The sequence below is a fragment of the Psammomys obesus genome, unplaced genomic scaffold (genome assembly GCF_907164565.1).
Source record: "Psammomys obesus unplaced genomic scaffold, mPsaObe1.curated_primary_1811, whole genome shotgun sequence".
NCBI classification, from domain to species: domain Eukaryota; kingdom Metazoa; phylum Chordata; class Mammalia; order Rodentia; family Muridae; genus Psammomys; species Psammomys obesus.
In genome coordinates, this window is record NW_026596095.1 from 9,404,598 (window position 1) to 9,423,007 (window position 18,410).

An 18,410-nucleotide genomic window follows, 5' to 3' on the forward strand; every position below is an offset into this window, starting at 1 on the left:
CAGCGCTTTGAATGACACTGCTGTAGAAAGTGAATGCACTGTTAGAGAGCATGATTGTGGGGGTTTGAAGAGGGAAGGCTCCCATAGACTCAGGTGTTTGAAGGCTTGGCCCATAGGAAGAGTTACTATTAGGAGGTTTGGCCTTGTTGGAGAGAGTGTGTCACTGTGGAGGAGGGCTTAGAGGTCTTATAAACTCAAATCTGGCCGGGGTGACACAGTCTCCTTCTGCTGCCTGTGGGCCAAGATGCAGAACTCTCAGCTCTTTCTCCAGCAGGGGTCTGCCTGGGTATTGCCATACTTTCCACTATGATGATAACAGACTAAACCTCTGAAAGCGTAAGCCAGCCCCAACTTAACATTTTTCTTTATAAGATTTGCTGTGGGCGTTGTGTCTCTTCACAGGAAAAACAAAACAAAACAAAAAAAGTAACTAAGACAGAAGTTGGTACCAGAAGTGGGGTATTGATATGATAGACCTGACCACGCTTTTGTTTGGAGAAACGTATATTTTTAGAATTTAGATTAGAAAAGCAGTTGAATGCTTTAAGCAAGGATCAATGGGTCATATTAGTAAGAACATGGAAGATAGTGGTGCTGAGGGTGATCTGAACTGTGGGAGCCTGACTCAAGAGGTTTCAGAGGAGAAGAATGTTAGTATGTGGCCTAGAGACTGTTCTTGTGATTTTTTTTCAAAGATATATTTATTTATTTTACATATGTGAATGCTCTATCCGCATGCATACCTGCATGCTAAAAGAGGGCATCAGATCCCAGTACAGATGGGTGGGATCTACCATGTGGTTGTTAGGAATTTAACTCAGGACCTCTGGAAGAGCAGATAGCTCTTAATTGCTGAGCCATCTCTCCAGCTCCCTCTCCCCCTTTTCTCTTGTGATATTTTGGCAAAGAATGTAGCTGCTTTTTGCCCTTGTCTGAAAGGTCTGCCTGAAGCTAAAGTGAAGAGTTAGGGATTAATTCCTTTGCCGGAGGAAATTTCCAAACAGCCTAGCATTGGCTCTGTTGTGTGGTTGTTAGCATTTACTCTTATGAAGAGCTATAATAAAAAGGAGAAAGCTGAGCAAGGAAAAATGCAAAATGTAACGCAAAATGTAGGAGAAAGGGGGCACCAAGAAGTTCAATAGAAGAGCTAAGTCCTGTGTTCAAGAAGGTAAAAAGATCAATGAAAAGCTGGATATTAAATGTAAAAAGTTGCCATGGTCATGGGGTCTCTTCACAGCAGTAGAAACCCTAAGACAATGCTAAACTATGTACTTTTAGAAGTATACCAAATCTGTCAGTCTGTCCATCTGTCTATTCATCCATCCACTCACTTTGTCCTATCCCAAAGAAATAAAATCAGAATCTCTGAATGTTCAGTCCACATATTGGTATGGTAAAGCAGTGAGGCTGATTCTGAGAAGGGCCCCGGTGGAGAAGCAGCTTTAGGATACGACAGGAGAACGGAGACTACACAGTTCCCTTTTCAAAATCAAAGCAACCTGAACTTCCATTTGTACTTGTTTTAAACGTAAGCTGACCTTGCTGGAAACAACCCAGTTAACAGAGCCTTCCCTGGATTCTGCCATCTATGATGTTCTGATTTCATGGAAGTTGGCATTACCTTGGAAAGATTTAAACCTGGAGACTTTTTTGTGGTAGTTTGTTTTGAGACAGAGTTTTATACAGCCAAAGGTGGCTCAAACTTGCTAGGTATGGAAGGATGACCTTGAACTTCTGATTTTCCTGTCCCCACTTCTGGAATGCGAAATGTATAAGCATGTGACATTTCATTCAGTTTATAGGGCACTGGGATTAGTCCCACAGTTCCGTGCTTGATAGGGAGCACCCCTATCCATTTAGCTATATTCTCCAGCCCCAAACCTGAAGACATATAATAGTAGTCTTCCTTTCAGCTTTGGTTCATACTATACTTTTACTTAAGTGTTCAAGCCTGACTGAACTTATTCACTCATGAGAACACAGCTTCTCCAAAGCCAATATAAAAGCATTCACTCATGACAGAACCCCCGGCTCCATGGCTGTTACCACCAGACTATTCACAGGACTAGGCCACCAGTTCTACAATAGTGTCGCTTACCGGCAGTTCCTAGGCTCAGCAGCACAGCCACCCAGAGGACCCAGAAGAAAATGAGGATGACAAATGTCCACAGTGGTTGGAACAGCAGGAAAGGACAGCGGCTGATGGCTTTATTTGTGACTTGGAGAAGCTCAACTGTCAGTTTCATCCTCTTTCTGAGGGTAAAAATCAAGATGAGGAGAACGGCCTGGTGAGAAAGAGGTCAGAGTGAAACCACTGCAAAGCGGTGAGGAACTGTGAGGGGCTGAAAACAAACTTTGTAGCTGCTGTCTCAGTAATCAGCTCTCTCTGAAGATACTACGTCTATTATAACGGAACAGATAAATTCTCAAGCACTAACAGAGACCCTCTGTACAGGTCCCTGTGTGAGATCCCACAGTCATAACAGTGAACAAGGCTTGATGCCTTCTTAATAAATCCGGTCAGAGTGGGAGAAGGTGAGAAGAAGGTTCTTTAGGGTCAAAGGGAAATCTTCTATTTCCCCTCCTCCATGCCACACACTCAGAGATGGGCTGCAAATAGGCGAGAGACAATGAGTACATCTCAAAGCTACTTGCTATACCATCTTGACTGGGTCACCCTCTCTGCATAGAAATAGTTGTAAGTCTCCAGATTAAGGAAACCACCGTCCTTCACCCACAAATCATCCAGTCTTCTCTACCTTTCTCTTCAAGGATAAACATCTTGCTTTGTCTCTGTCACCCCAGGGCCCCCATTTCTATCCCCTAACTATCTCTTTATCCACCACAAATTCCTTCCCAGCGTTCTCCCAAAACAGTTCTCCCTAAGGTGGCATCCTGTGACTTCTGGAAAGTGAACTCTTCAGGAATATCCAAGTTGATTTTGGTTGGAATTGGAAGTGCTTATCTTACTGTCAAGACTGTGGTGACGATGGCAAAGGCCAGCATGCACTTCATATTCTCCCTTTCTGTGTCCAATTCTGTGCTGAGGTCGTTGGTGTAGTCATAATACAGCCACCATAAGACACCGCAGACAACTAGAACACAAAGCAAAAGCAGACTTTCCATGTGTCCTGATATTACCCACCTCTCTTCTACACACACACACACACACACACACACACACACACACACACACACACTCACACAAAGTTAGGCCACTTGTGGCTGACCCAGTGACCCTGTTCTAACAGAGAATCCTAAACCCCTAGAAACTCTGTAACCCATCACTTATCTCTGGGTGATCCACGCAAAGCCAGGTTAGCCTGTAGGGAACCTGTCAGTCCTGGGGTAGCTTTCTGTCTCTGGCAGACACAGGGACCTAGCTACAGGATGAGTCTGAGCGTGATCAGGAAGGAATGGTGACAGAGAGCATGGTGAGAGGAACAGTCTAAAGTGTTTACACAAGGTCTGCTGCTGACAGTTCTGGGGGTGGGGATGCTGGCTTCTTATCCACAGAAGTGGGTGATTTACACAGCCCATGGGAATCATGTTATCAGAGTTCAACTGTGAAGAGACCCTGACACTGCAAATACTCTGCATTTGGAAAAAAACATGACCTCAAACCTCACTGTTGTAACTCTAAGGAGGCCAGAGCTGCCTCCTGGTAAATGGGGAGACAGTTAGCTTCCAGCAGTTGAAATGAACATTCTCCAATACAGAGCTTATTATGATTTGGAATGGAAATGCCCCCTAAAAACTCATGTGTTGAAGGCTAGATCACCAGATGGTTGGCATTACTGGGAGGCAGAAGAAAATTTAGGAGGTAGGATCTACTTGAAGGAAGTAGGTTATTGGAGATGTACTTTTGGGAGGAACATGAAGACCCTAACTCTCTGCTTCTTAGTGGCCATGAGGTAAAAGTAATCATGGTTATCACATGCTTCCACCATGAGAATACTACTAAAGGCTCAGAAACAAGGGAGCCCAGGGGCTACGGATTGAAATCTCTGAAACTGTGAGCCCAAACATTTTTCTTTGGGTTGATTTGTTCAAGTATTTTGTCACAGAGCTGGAAAGGTGACTGATACAGGAATCCAGGGCTCGCGGGGGGGGGGGGCTGCCTGAAAGCAGAACTAAATATTCAAAGGGATAACAAAATTGCAGTCATATTGGACATTCAGAATTTAAAGTGCCCTATGCCACTTAAAGAACAGGACTTGTATCTCTTAGATGCCCTTTCCACAAAACTCCTGGGGATATTCACAGTCCATTGACTGGTAACGAAAGAGGGGTGCACACAGGGCTACACAGATCCCCTGGTCTGTGATCCTTCTGTGGCTTGCTCTTCAGACCGACCGGAACCTTTGTGTGACAACTATGGGTTCTCACAGGCTCAAGGGGTAAGTGCATTGCAGGATAAATCCTTCAAAATGAAAGGAAAAAAGATTGAATCCATTGGTTTTTTTTTTTTTGTTTGTTTGTTTGGTTTTGTTTTTTTGTTTGTTTGTTTTGAGACAAGGTCTCTCTATGTAGCCCTGGCTGTCCTAGAACTTGTTAGGTAGACCAGGCTGGCTTTGAACTCACAGATATTCATCCACCTGCCTCTGCCTCCCAATTGGTGGGGCTAAAGGTGTGCGTCAACATGGCCAGCCGGAATTCATCCTTACGATGCATATGAGTACCAGTAAAATGTATTTTTGTTTGTTTGCAGTGCTGGGGATTGAATATAGGGCCATGTCCACGCTTGCCAAGACGCTTGCACTGAGTAACATCTTCAGGCCAGGACCTCCCAGTCGGTAGACCAGGAGCTACACAGTGGGATAGGATCAAGCAGAGACCCCATTCACTTTTTCCAGGAGGCAGAAGCAACTCCCATTGTCCTTCCTGGGCCTGGTTTTCCTCACGTGTGAAATGATGGAGCTAAATCGCACCCCCTTCTTAGACTCCAGTTAGTTAAAAAAACTAAACAGACAACCCAACCTTTAAATTCTGTACTTACTGGAGAGATGTTCCATTTACCCAGAGTGGAAATACTTACACAGCAATCCCAAAACGACCAGTGAAACGATAATGTGGACCAGAAGCGTTGAGATGAATCGGAAGATGAACAGCATAGCCAGAGACAAGGCTGAAAAGGTAAGCACGGCACATTAAGGGCAAAAAGGGTGGGAGGGCAGGGGAGGGGAGAGGAAGTTGGGAGAACATAAAGCTAGGATGATCAAGCCCAGAACAGCGAGGGCTAACAGGTTTACACACAATATCCAAGTATCTTGGGAAACCTACCAAACACTAAATAAAATGGCAAGCTATACCCAGGGTACTTTCCTAGGCCTGTGACACAAGCTTGCTCAGCTATAGTAAGTATGATCTGATAAGACTAGCATTCTTCAAAAGTTTAACTAGTTAAAGACAGGTAAGGAAGTATGTAAATGTATTATTCCATAATAACCAAAAAATATATTTTCATACAAATTCAAAGGAACTATTCAAAATTTTACCGTATTTAAGTCTTTTGTCTTTTATGCTGGGCTGTGTAAAAGTTCTAACTCTTACTGTTTCTTAGATACTCTTATGAAATCTCGAAGAATAATGCCTTGATAATAAAAAACAGTCAAACTTATACAAGTATACCTTTTTTCTTGAGACAGCGTTTCTCTGTGTATGTCTGACTGTCCTGGAACTTGCTCCATAGAGCAGGCTGGTCTCAAACTCGGAGACCTAATTGCTTCTGTTTCCCAAGCGCTGGGATTAAAGGTGTGTGCCACCATTGCCCCAAACAACAAAACATAATTTTTAAATAAACTGGATATGTAAGATACTGCATTTTATTTTCTAATAGTTGGGACTTTGGCATTATGATTTTTCTGAATATTTCTGTGACTGTGAACACTAATTCTCCGAAAATAAAACACCTGGAATTGCTTACAGAAGTTTCTGTACAGTGGGTACTAACACAGGATTTGGAATCTCAGCTCTGACACTTACTCTGGAAGCTATGCAGCCCCTACCAAGACAGTTAATCTCCCCCAGCCTCAGTTTCCTTTCCTACCAGTGGAGCAAAGCTCTGATGAGATGTCAGTGGATTATGAATAAGCAGCAGTAAACCATACCGTGTATCATGAGGACCTACCCAGGATGGAGTCCTTGTGGGGACAATAGACCACCGAGTATGATATAGGGACTAACTTGGCTTTTTTTTCATACCATTTTTACCAAACTAGTCCCTGGAAGCCAGAGCAGGGTCATTCTCAGCTTAAATAAGAACTTCAGAAGTTATAGAATGGTGACTAGGTAAGTTTCCCCAAGCATTCGAGAATAAGGAGCTTTTTTAAACAAGCAGAAATATGTTGACAGCTGACCAAAAAGTTTCCTTCAGCTTGGAGGTGGAAGGCCTGCGGAAAGAGCAGATGTAGGGACGCGCAGCATTTGTCCACAGCAGTGTGGCTTAACCTCTTCAGACAGAAAATTGGCTTGTAACAGCCGCAGCAAGGTGAAACACGGAGCACAGGAGCCACGGGATCAAGTGTGGGCAGCTGCTTCCGAAAACAGACAAGGAAAAAGGTCTTTGCTCAAAGCAGGTAGGCCTCTATGATGGGGCTGGGCACCCTGGGCAATGCATCCGTTACTGTCAGGAACACACACCACAGATGTATGCTCCTTCTCTTCCCCACCCCGAGGCCTTCTGGTCTGATGGACTAACAAGTGGAACGCAGAGCCGGTGTCTGGTGCCCCATAGTTTTCAGGGCCCATGCATAAAGCGGCAGTGTTTTATTTGCCGCTCTCTTAAGCAGAGTTAACAAAGGAAAGAAACCAGGCCAATATATTAACACAGTTCTACACAGAGCAGCTTCCTGGCTGAGAACCAACTCGTCTTCCATTCTTCCTGCCCCCTGTCTACACTTGAGCCTCAGAACAGATCTAGAAAAGAAGTAAATATGCTCTCTACTGGTCAAAGATGTTGATTTTTGTTTCACTGTGGACCTGAGCGCTAGGAAATTCGGCATTCCATACACAGATACTAAATAAAATTAGCCGAGAGTTACCAAATGCAAAGACACACAAGCCGAGGATGGTGTCTCTTCCCGCCATTATTCCGCTTAGGATCCGGTGGAGAGCGTCAGCGTCATTTATCCAGACTGATGCAAATAAGGAATAGCACTCAGGTGTCTGAGGGATGCAACGGTTAAATAAGGGAAAGGACTTGCTGAAAAGAAAAGGCAGAGTCAATGGTTAAATGATTAACTGTTTCCCTTTAAAGGTGTTTAAATTCAAAATTCCAACATCCCCAAACCACAATCTCAGTATTTATGAAAAGGAGAGAGCCAGTGAAATGGCTCAGCATTTGAAGGCACTTGCCTCTAACGCCTGACGACCCAAGTTCAGTCATGATGTTGTTCCCTGACTTCCCTGTATGCGTTATAGCATTTGCCCCTGCCCCACTTAGACATGCTCAAGTACACACACACACACACACACACACACACACACACACACACACAATTTAAATAGCAAAAAGCTTGGCAACCTGTTTGCAAAACACCTCTTAGAAAGACAAGCAATCCTGCCTTGCTACAGCGTTTAGCTGATGCTCACAATGAGAAACTGAATAAGGAAACCCATAGACGCTCATACACTAAACTCGGTGAAACCATTCTTTCTTTTGCTTTTTTAAAGACTGAATGACACCCCACAGAATATCTATACATCACTTTTTTTTTTTTTAAGTAGGAATGTTTTGAATTCTCAGGTTTTGGTCATTACTCCATCAACTCCAGCACAAGAATAAAATCTCTCTCTCTCCTCTCTCTGTTGTATGTACGTGACTGTGTTCATGCTTACATGTGTTTGTGTGTGTGCTTCTGTGTGCATGTGCGTGAAGGTCAGAGGTCAATCTTAGTTGTCTCCCTCTCTTACTCCACCTTTTGAGGGAGGGTCTCTTCACTGAACATGGAGCTCACGAAGTTGTCTTGACTGGCCTGGCCCGTGATTGATGGATCTACATCTCTCAGCTCAGGGTCATATGGGCACATCCCGGTAGCCAGCCTAAATGTGGATGCTGGGGATTTGAATTCAGGTCCTCATGCTGGAGCAGCAAGTATGTTACTCCCTGAACTCCCTCCCCATACCAAGAATCATATTTCTTTAAGGAATAGTTAGGACCATGAACTGGGCCAATCAGAAGCGATATTAATGACAGCAACGACTCTTCAGTCCTCTTCAGAAAGTGAAGCAAAGCGTTTGTAACTGAGACCTTCGGTCTGTGTGAAAGCTGGCCTTTTCTGGGCTCCTCTGTAAAATGTAAACTCACCCAGGAATACCCATTCTAAAGAATCTTTACGAACCATGGGTGCCTTCATGGTATCCCCCACTTCCCCAAACAGTGGGGACAAACCCCCCAGGCTAAGAAGGGTTGGATTGTCTGACAGATTGCTAAAAACCAGACAGCTGCCATTTTGTGAAATGGAATCAGGGAGAAGTAAGAAGATGGCTTGTAAAAACGCCTACTGAAATCCAATGTGGAAAATTACATTTACATTGACGTTTTGAAGGGGTAAAACATTCACATGATTAATTCCAGAGGGGCCAATGGACTAAATCTTCCTGTGTTTAGCCACTGAGCACATTTCTTCACAGGCAACCACTGTTTTCAGTTTCGCGCCTGTCATTTTAGAGAAAGTTGAAAGCCTATGTAAATGTGATAGGAAACTGACCTCAAGATAACAAAAAATATACTCAAAAATATGTAGAGCTTGTCAAAACAAAGCAAAGGGGAAAATGAGTTAGCTTTTTTTTCTTAATGCCAACATCCACCTTAAAGGCATAAAAGGGTTGGGTGTTGATGAGAAGGGCATACTCAAAGATAAGCGTTTAACTTAAGAATAATTTTAGAGTTTCAGAAAATCCTTAAAGTTGGAATAGAGACCTGTGTGCCCTTTGCTCTTGCTCCCTAAAAGGTAACGTTTTATGTTACCACAGCACACTGTGAAGGGTCAGCCTTAGCCTCGCAATAAGGAAACTACAGCTTTTATTTGGACTCCGTCACATTCCACCAGTGTCCTTCCTCTCTTCCAGGATGTAACTCAGGACATCATGTCATGCTCCTCCCTGTTCTGTGACAATTTCTTATTTCCCCTAACTTTGCCATCTCTGGAGATTCTCAACAGCTGATTGGCAAACTCTCCCTCCGCTTGTAGAATTTCTTTCCCACTCTCTCATAATCATACTTCAGTTTCAGGTTTGGGGGAAGGCATCACGGTGAGATGACACGTCCCTTTCATAGAATCCCATCAGGGAACTTAACTGGCAAGGCGGTATCACTGTAGGATGGGACAGTTATGGAAAGATATGTAAATTAGTATAGATTTGTAATCACACCACAGCCCCCCCCCTTTAAAACAAAAGGCACTACAGTAAAAACAAAAGGCACTACAGTACATACTGATCTATTGTTTGCTATTAATAGTGTAACTTATAGACCGGTACATGTCAGAAGACTAGGGATTTCTTATTTTTTTAAAAGAATTACTTTGTTTTTAATCATATGTGTGTGCACAGGTGAATACAGGTGTCTGGGGAGGCCAGCCCTTGGATTTCCTGGAACTGGGTTGTGGTTGGCTGCAAACCACTGAACTCAGGTCCTCTGCAAAAGCAATATGCACTTTTAACCTCTGAACCATCTCTCCAGCCACCTGGGATTTTCTGTTTTTTTCGTTTTGTTTTTGTTTTTTTCTGTTGTAAAATTTGCCTGTTACCATGTAACAGTCAGATCTTAAACATGGAACCAGAGTTTTGGCAAAGACGTATGTTCATATAATGACTACCCCTTTCAAGGCATGAATGACAGGACCATCCCGACCTCCCTAGTAACCCGCCACCTTCCAGGTGCTGGGATTACAGTCGTGAACCACTGGGGCCTGATTAAGACATGGACTATTTTTATAGCTGCAGTATGTCCCCTCATTCCCCTATAGATCTGATTGTTCATTTGGGTTTTGTTACTTGGTTGCTTGTTTTGAAAGAGAGAGAGAGAGAGGCTGGTGTCAAGCTCATTATGTGGCCCAGGAGGCTCTCGAGCTCCTGATTCTTTGACTGGCTTACAGTCTCGTACCTGGGTGCCTGGTTTACATTGTGCTGAGGATCTGAACTCAGAGCTTCATCTGTGCTAAGCAAATACTCTACCGACTGAGCTGCAGCCCTCGCTCAACAGACCTGATTTCTACTAGTTCAGCTCTGACTTTGATTCTGTCCAGTTTCTTGCATTTGGATGTTGCAGAGGCCAACATGCTTCCGATGCCTGAGTCCCACGCCCTTGGCGAATATACAACTTCATCTCCTGTCTTTCTGCCGACTGCCATTTCAGTTGTTTTCCAATGTCAAGCATAAAGATGCCATAAACACTCTCATCTATATCTTATCATTTTTGGATGTGGAATTTTCATCCTCTAAGGTAAAGACCTAAAAGTGGGGTGATGGGGTCATGTGGTAAGTGTGTGCTTAGCCAAATAAGAAGTCATCGTATTCTTTTGTTTCCAGACTAATCTCATCACTCACATTCTTCTGGACACATAGTTACGGACACTCGGGTCCCATGTCCTGTCTGGTACTTACTCTTACTACTTTCTAAATAATTAACTCTTCCAGGACGCGTGAAGAACCCGTCACAGTTCATGTCAGCTCACACCTTTTGCCTGGTTCTACCAAGCTTTTTGTCCTTTGCTTACGTCTTAAAAGTAGGAATCAGCCAAATGTGGCTCCCCACCTTTTTTTTTTTAAATAACTAATAACTAAAGTTTTATTGAAACATATCTCAGTCCACTTGTTCATGCATTTTAAAAAAAGATCTATTTATTTATTTATTTATTTTACAGTATTCTGCCTGCAGGCCAGAAGAAGGCACCAGATCTCATTACAGAAGGTTGTGAGCCACCATGTGGTTGCTGGGAGTTGAACTCAGGACCTTTGGAAGAGCAGCCAGTGCTGTTAACTTCTGAGCCATCTCTCCAGCCCTTCTTCATGCATTTTAAAAATATTTATTTAAAAAATTTAGAGAGAGAGAGAGTGTGTGTATGTGTGTGTAGAGGTTAGGGGACAACTGCAGGTTTTGATCCTTGTTCTCAACATGGTCTCTTGGTTATATTCTCCAAGCTAGCTGGTCACAGCTCCTGGGAATTCTCCCGTCTCTGCCTCCCATCGCCCCATGGAAGCACTAGGATTACAGATAGGTGCTCTTCACTGCACACACGTTCTTAGGATTCAAGATCATCTTCTTGTTTATTCAGCAAGCACTTTATCCACTGAGCCATCTCCCCAGCCCTGTTCATGCATTTTCTATGGTGGTGTCTGCACTGGCCCAACAGATTGAACAGACATAAACAACTCAAGGGTGGAAGAATTTATTTTGACTCATAATCTTAGAGGTTTCAGTCTATGTTTGCTTGGCCCTGTGTATTTGAGAATATCATAGTATTTGTGGTGGATGGGATTCTTCACCTCATAGGGGTCAGGAAGCAGCAGGGAGAAAGGCTAGCGGGAGGCAGGAAGGGGCCAGAGACAAGAGACCCCACAAGATTCCACTGTTAGCAACCCACTTTCTCTAGCAAGGTTCCACCTCTTGAACTTTCCATGGTCACCTGAGACCAAGTGCTTGCCGCATTAACCAAGGAAGACATGTAGTAATATGATTCCATAAGCGATAACAACTACATTTTTATCTTTTTACAATAAACATCAATTTCTGTAAGAGTCCTCGGGGTGTGCTGAACATATAAAACAATTTGAAGAGAGATGACATTCTATCAATATTAAGTTAATGGTGTAAGCAGGTGTGTTTATCCAGGTGCGCAGGCTCTTTCATTTCTCTCAGCAAGATCTTAAAATTTTAAGCAGAGGTCATGGGTTTGTCTGCTAAGTTTATTTTAAGTTTCCTTCTTTTTAAAAATCCTGGTAAAGATAGACTTTGAAAACTGTTTGACTATTTGCTAATAGAATCCAAAAAGACATTTTTTTTTTTTTCCTTTTGAGACAAAGTTTGTAGTCTCAACTGTTCTGGAACTCACTCTGTAGACCAGGCTGGCCTCAAACACACAGACATCTGCCTGTCTCTGCCTCCCAAGTGCTGGGATTAAAGGTGTGCCCCACCATGCCCAGCTCAGAAAGAAAATTGACCCATGTTTTGCTTCTTTGCTCAATTTGCTTAATATTTTATAGGCCCTTTAGATAGTTCTAGACTGTTAACTCGTTTTAAAATAAACATGGTGTTTCTTCTTCCCTTCTGTTGTCTTTACCTGTTACCTTTTCTAGGCCTTCCATTTCAGAAGTGTTTGGAGTAGACTGCCCTTTTGTTTCTAATCTTAGTTAGGGGGCACCGGCTGCTCATCACCAAGTACAACACTAACCAGATTCCTTAGAGTTTTCAAATTCCGTTTTTTAAAATTATTTTATGCTGGTCTCAGACTCATGGCAATCCTCCTGTCTCAGCCTTCTGAGTGCTAAGATCGCAGGCATGGGCCACCACACATGGTTTTCCGTAGAGATAGAAGCCTTCCCTACTTTCAGGCTGTGAAAGAATCCTTGTGAGCTTCTAATACGTTCTGGTTTAATTTTTTATATGAAAACCATCCATTGGATGTCTCCCTAGCTGGTCTAAAACCATTTATTGAGTAGTTCAAATTTCTCCATTGATTCACAATGCCAGTTTTATCACGCAACCAACTCCCACATTTGGATCTAATCCTGTTGATCTGTCAATGCCATAACGAGAAATTAATAGACCAATAGAAAGGAATAAAGTCTTTTGATGCTGAATTGTGTGATTAACATAGAGAGCCTCTCCATTAATTTTCATTTTCATTGTGCCTAAGATAGCACCACTGTTTTTCCCCCTATGGTTTGCATATATATCTTGTTAAATTGATTTCTAGAGAGCACTTTCGTGTCTTTCTATGTGGTCTTTGTTCCTGTTGTAGTAAATAAGAATTTTTAAAAATACCACCAGTGTGCAGATTTCAGCACACTAGCTCATTCCATGCCACCTAAATGCCCACAGGGGTTTTCCAGTTCATTTTCTTAGTTTCCTAGATCTATAATCATACCCTCTACAGACCAGTAATTATCTCCCGATTTCTGATTTCTAAACCTCTAATTTCTTTTGCTTCTCCCACTAAACGATTTCACAACACCAATAAACTGGAAGAGTTTTAAGAGCAAATGTATTCTGAAGTTTCATTAGGGTTTCTAAAAACCAAGAACAAACACAGACTTAATGTTATTTTGTTCCTTTGATTCAAATATTATTCTTCACCGGACCTTAATTTTATGCATGTGATTTTGCTGACGTGTATGTGTGTGTGTGTGTGTGTGTGTGTGTGTGTGTGAGAGAGAGAGAGAGAGAGAGAGAGAGAGAGAGAGAGAGAGAAAGAGAAAGAGAGAGAAAGAGAGATTCACGGATCTTGTGCTGATAAAGAATGACAAGAATGGCTCATCTTACCCTGAAAGGAACACAGAGAATCATATAAAGCTTGTGTCTTTTATGTTGCCTGGCTACCTAGCTGCCCACGGAAAATGCCCATCATTAATTTGGCCAGAGATGCATTAGCCCAAAACCTAGGTTTTCTCCCACATTTCTGCATTTCATCACCATTAGCAAAACAGCTCAACTTGTAGCAAGTAGTCTGGAGAATTGCCCAGAGAGATGCAGGGACATTTGTATGTGGAGTTTACTCAAGCAAACAACCGTGTCCAGCAGGAGGCGAGGATTCCAGCTGAGTTGGAGACAGGAGTGTGGGGAGAATCCCAAACCTTTTAGATTGCAAATGCATGGGGGACTCAAAATACAGCACTGTGCTATGCACCAAAGGGGGGAAAAAGATATTTTCTTTGTTATCTTCTGCAGTACTTTTTCATTGCGCTTCAGAGCTCATGCACAGGTGTCCATGCCTTCTTGAAATTCAACCACAGCTCCAAAAGGGTGTGTCAGACCTTACACGATCGACGAGAACAGAAGAGACAATTGATGCAGTCACAAGAAGTATTTAGAAAATGTTCTTCGGCCTTATAGCCAAGCTTCTCGTGTTTTGTAGCTTTTAAGGCTTGGCACAGCTCTTCCACGATAAATATGATAATTTCCACTTTACAACAAACCCCTACTTGTGTAGGAAAAGGAGACTGCGCCTTCAAGCCTATTTTCATCTCCCTCGCTTTGTCCAAAAGAGGCTAGTCAGTCAAGGCTTCTGCCTGTACTTGGAAAGTTAGCGTTGGCCTGCATTGAGGTAGCGGAGGTGGCGACGCCAGGATGTGTGATATAATCTCCCTCCTGGTTTGGTGTGAGCTTGAGGAGGCCGCTCACCAGGTTGTCAAAGCTAGCCTTGATTGCTTATACTGGATTACAGAAACCAATATGGGCACTGCTTGTTTTGTTTCGTTTCATTTCATTTTTTTTTTTTTTTTTTGGTTTTTGGTTTTCTGAGACAGAGTTTCTCTGTGTAGCCTTGGCTGCCCTGGGCTCTCCTTGTAACACTGCTCATTTCTGAACACCAACTTCTCTACTTGCTCACTGAATGAACTCAGCCTCTCTCTGACCAGTCTTCTCATCCATAAAACAATACTTAGGGCGCAGACACTGTGTGAGGCCCCAGTGGACCAGTTCCTGTCCCAAGCTTAGAAAAGGAACCATCAGGTAGGGAGAGCTCCCCAAAAAGCCCTGTGCTTTTCAGGGCCTCCATGTCAGCTTCCCGTGGAGTCGTGGCTGCCATCCCAGTTACAGAGAGAGGCCAGCTGATCAGCCTCTGTTTAAATGGAATGTTAAAAATTTCCATTCTCTAGCTAAAACAATCCTCTACAACAAAAGATCTTCTGGAGGTATCTCCATCCCTGATCTTAAGCTGTACTATAGAGCAATAGTAATAAAAACTGCATGGTACTGGCATAGAAACAGAATGGTGGATCAAAGGAACCAAATAGAAGACCCAGAAATAAGCTCACACACTTATGGACACCTGACTTTTGACAAAGATGCCAAAATCATACAGTGGAAAAAAGCATCTTCAATAAATAGTGCTGGTTTAACTGGATATCTACATGTAGAAAAATGCAAATAGATCTATACTTATCACCCTGCACAAAACTGAAGTCCAAGTGGATCAAAGACCTCAACATAAAACCAGACACATTAAATCTGTTAGAAGAAAAAGTGGGGAAGAGCCTTGACCTCATTGGCACAGGAGACAACTTCCTGAACAGAACACCAACAGCACAGGCTCTAAGATCAACAATCAATAAATGTGACCTCATGAAACTGAAAAGCTTCTGAAAAGCAAAGGACACTGTCGTCAGGATAAACGACTGCCTACAGATCGGGAAAGAATCTTCACCAACCCTATATCTGACAGAGGACTCATATCTAGAATATATAAAGAACTCAAGTTAAACAACAACAAATCAAATAATCCAATTAAAAAATGGGATACAGAGCTAAACAGACAATTCTCAACAGAGGAATATTGAATGGCAGAGAAACACTTAAAGAAATGCTCAATGTCCTTAGTCATCAGAGAAATGCAAATTAAAATGATCCTGAGATTTCACCTTACACCCATCAGAAAAGCTAAGATCAAAAACTCAAGTGACAACACATGCTGGAGAGGATGTGGAGAAAGGGGAACTGTCCTCCACTGCTGGAGGGAATGTAACCTTGTACAACCACTTTGGAAATCAATCTGGTGTTTTCTCAGACAATTAGGAATAGTGCTTCCTCAAGATCCAGCTATAAAACTCCTAGGCATATATCCAAAATATGCTCAAGTACACAGCAAGGACATTTGCTCAATCATGTTCATAGCAGCTTTATTTGTAGTAGCCAGAACCTGGAAACAACCCAGATGCCCCTCAACTGAGGAATGGACACAGAAATTGTGGTACATTTACACAATGGAATATTACTCAGCAATAAAAAACAAGGAAACCATGAAATTTGCAGGCAAATAGTGGGAACTAGAAAAGATCATCCTGAATGAGGTATCCCAGAAGCAGAAAGACACACATGGTATATACTCACTTATAAGTGGATATTAGACATATAATATAGGATAAACATACTAAAATCTGTACACTTAAAGAAGCTAAGCAAGAAGGAGGACCGTGGGTAAGATGATAAATCCTCACTCAAAGAAAACAGGATGGACATCGGAAGAGGGAGAAAACAGGGAACAGGACAGGAGCCTACCACAGAGGGCCTCTGAAAGACTTTACCCTGCAAGGTATTAAAGCCGATACTGAGACTCATAGCCAAACTTTGGGCAGAGTGCAAGGAATCCTATGAAAGAAGGGGAAGATGAAAGACCTGGAGGGGACAGAAACTCCACAAGGAGAGCAATAGAACCAAAAAATCTGGGCATAAGGGTCTTTTCTGAGACTGATTCTCCAACCAAGGACCATTCATGGATATAACCTAGAACCCTGCTCAGATGTAGCCCATGGCAGCTCAATGTCCAAGTGGATTCCCTAGTAAGGGGAACAGGGGCTGTCTCTGACATGAACTCAGTGGCTAGCTCTTGATCACCTCCCCCTGAGCGGGGAACAACCTTGCCAGGCCACAAAAGAGGATATTTCAGCCAGTCCTGATGAGACTTAATAGGCTAGGGTCAGATGGAAGGTGAGGAGGACCTCCCTTATCAGTGGACTGGGAGAGGGGCATGGGAAGAGATGAGGGAGGGTGAGATTGGTAGGGAATGAGGGAGAGGGCTACAGCTAGGATACAGAGTAAATAAAAAATAAATAAAAATAAAATAAAACATTGAAAAAATTTCCATTCTCAGGGCTGGGGTATAGCTCAGTCCACAATAGAGTGCTTGCTTTGTACGCAAGAGTATTCAGTGCAAAGAACTTGTGCAAAAATGCTGGGTGTGTCAGCACACACTTGTAATCCCAGCATTACAGGCTGAGACAGTGCCTAACTGGTGAGCGCCAGGCCAACAAGACTCTGCCTGTAAGAAGCACTGGTGTTTCTGAATATGACCCCAGAGGTTGGTCTCTGGCCTCTGTATGCTTACACTCACCTTGTTCATGCAAACACACACACACACACACACACACACACACACACTTTCAGTTTTTTTCTGCAGGCACACATACAACATTTCTGAAAGCCAACATCCTTGTGTCCAAGCATGAAATAATTTCCTCTAACCCACTAAAACACTGTAGTTTTTTTTTTTTCCTGGTTCAGTTATGTTTCATTAAGATAAGCAATAATAACCACATTCTGAAAAAAATAAATGGAAACGTGGATTGAATACTCTTTTCCGAAGATAATTCCTTCCTCTCTCAATTACCTTAGACTAGCATTCATTTTAGAAAAGAATGCCACAGGATGGTCGATTACATCCGGACTCCTATGGGCTAAAATCCTGCCTGTCGGCTTTAGGACTTACAAGATCGGTATTTTTCAAGCTGTATTTACAACCAGAAATAGGCCCGTGATTGCTTTTAAAAGAATGTTTGTTTTAATTCTTTGAGGATTTCCCAAAATGTCACATTTACCGCCCCCCCCCCCATTCTCCTGGATCCACTTCCCTCCTGGACACTTAACTTTGTCTTTCTGTTTGTTGTAACGTCCGCTGAGTCCAGTGTGTACTGACCACATATGTCTAGATGTGGGACCGCCCCACTGACATGTAGTTCACTCACCAGGAAGCAGGCCCTCAGAGAAAAATAACCCTTCCTCTTCCAGAGGCTCTCAGCTCACACTCTCTCTCTCTCTCTCTCTCTCTCACACACACACACTCACACACACACACACACACACACACACACACACGTGGAGTGCCGGCTTGAGCCCCTCCCCTCTCCATGCTAGAATGTTGACTGGCTATCCATACAAAGATATCAAAAAAAAAAAAAAAAAAAAAAAAAAACCAAACCAAACCAAAACAAAAAAACCTTCACTGGACTAGGAACTATCACATGAATCACAAGTAAAAAAAAAAAAAAAATCTTTTTGTGAAGTTCTGTTCGTTTCATACACTTACGTAGGAAGTTATGTGCGGGTTGTGACACTTGCTGTGCAGGTCCCAAACCAAAGTAGTGTCACCACTGTACAGGACGGCCAAGGCAATATCTTGTTTTACTTAAATTATTGTTTCTCGGGAATTTTTTTCCTAAATGGAGAACTCATTCATTACTAACGTGTTTTGGTTTGGTTTTTTTTTTTTTTTTTTTTTTTAGAAAGGTTTTCTCTCTGTAGCCCTGGCAGTTCTGGAACTCACTCTGTAGACCAGGCTGACCTCTTGCTCACAGAGATCTGTCTGCCTCCGCCTCCCGAGTGATGGTATTAAAGGCGTGTGCTGCCTGCGGCCTTGGACTTTTCCATGAGACAAGTGTGAGCCACTCATACCGCACTGCTTTGCCACAAGTCA

The 18,410-nt window shown here is 42.8% G+C and overlaps 1 protein-coding gene across 3 annotated transcripts in view; it reads right to left on the reverse strand.

Annotated features, from left to right (window-relative positions):
- Slc44a3 (solute carrier family 44 member 3) overlaps positions 1 to 18,410 on the reverse strand; it is a 72,709-nt gene that overhangs the window by 45,559 nt on the left and 8,740 nt on the right. For all 3 annotated transcript variants that reach the window (XM_055628313.1, XM_055628311.1, XM_055628310.1), the window contains exons 6-9: positions 7,044 to 7,204; positions 5,039 to 5,128; positions 2,971 to 3,095; positions 2,099 to 2,285 (exon numbers count right to left, since the gene is read on the reverse strand). In XM_055628313.1, the coding sequence (XP_055484288.1) occupies positions 2,099 to 2,285; positions 2,971 to 3,095; positions 5,039 to 5,128; positions 7,044 to 7,204 (563 nt within the window). The remainder of the gene's footprint in view (positions 1 to 2,098; positions 2,286 to 2,970; positions 3,096 to 5,038; positions 5,129 to 7,043; positions 7,205 to 18,410) is intronic.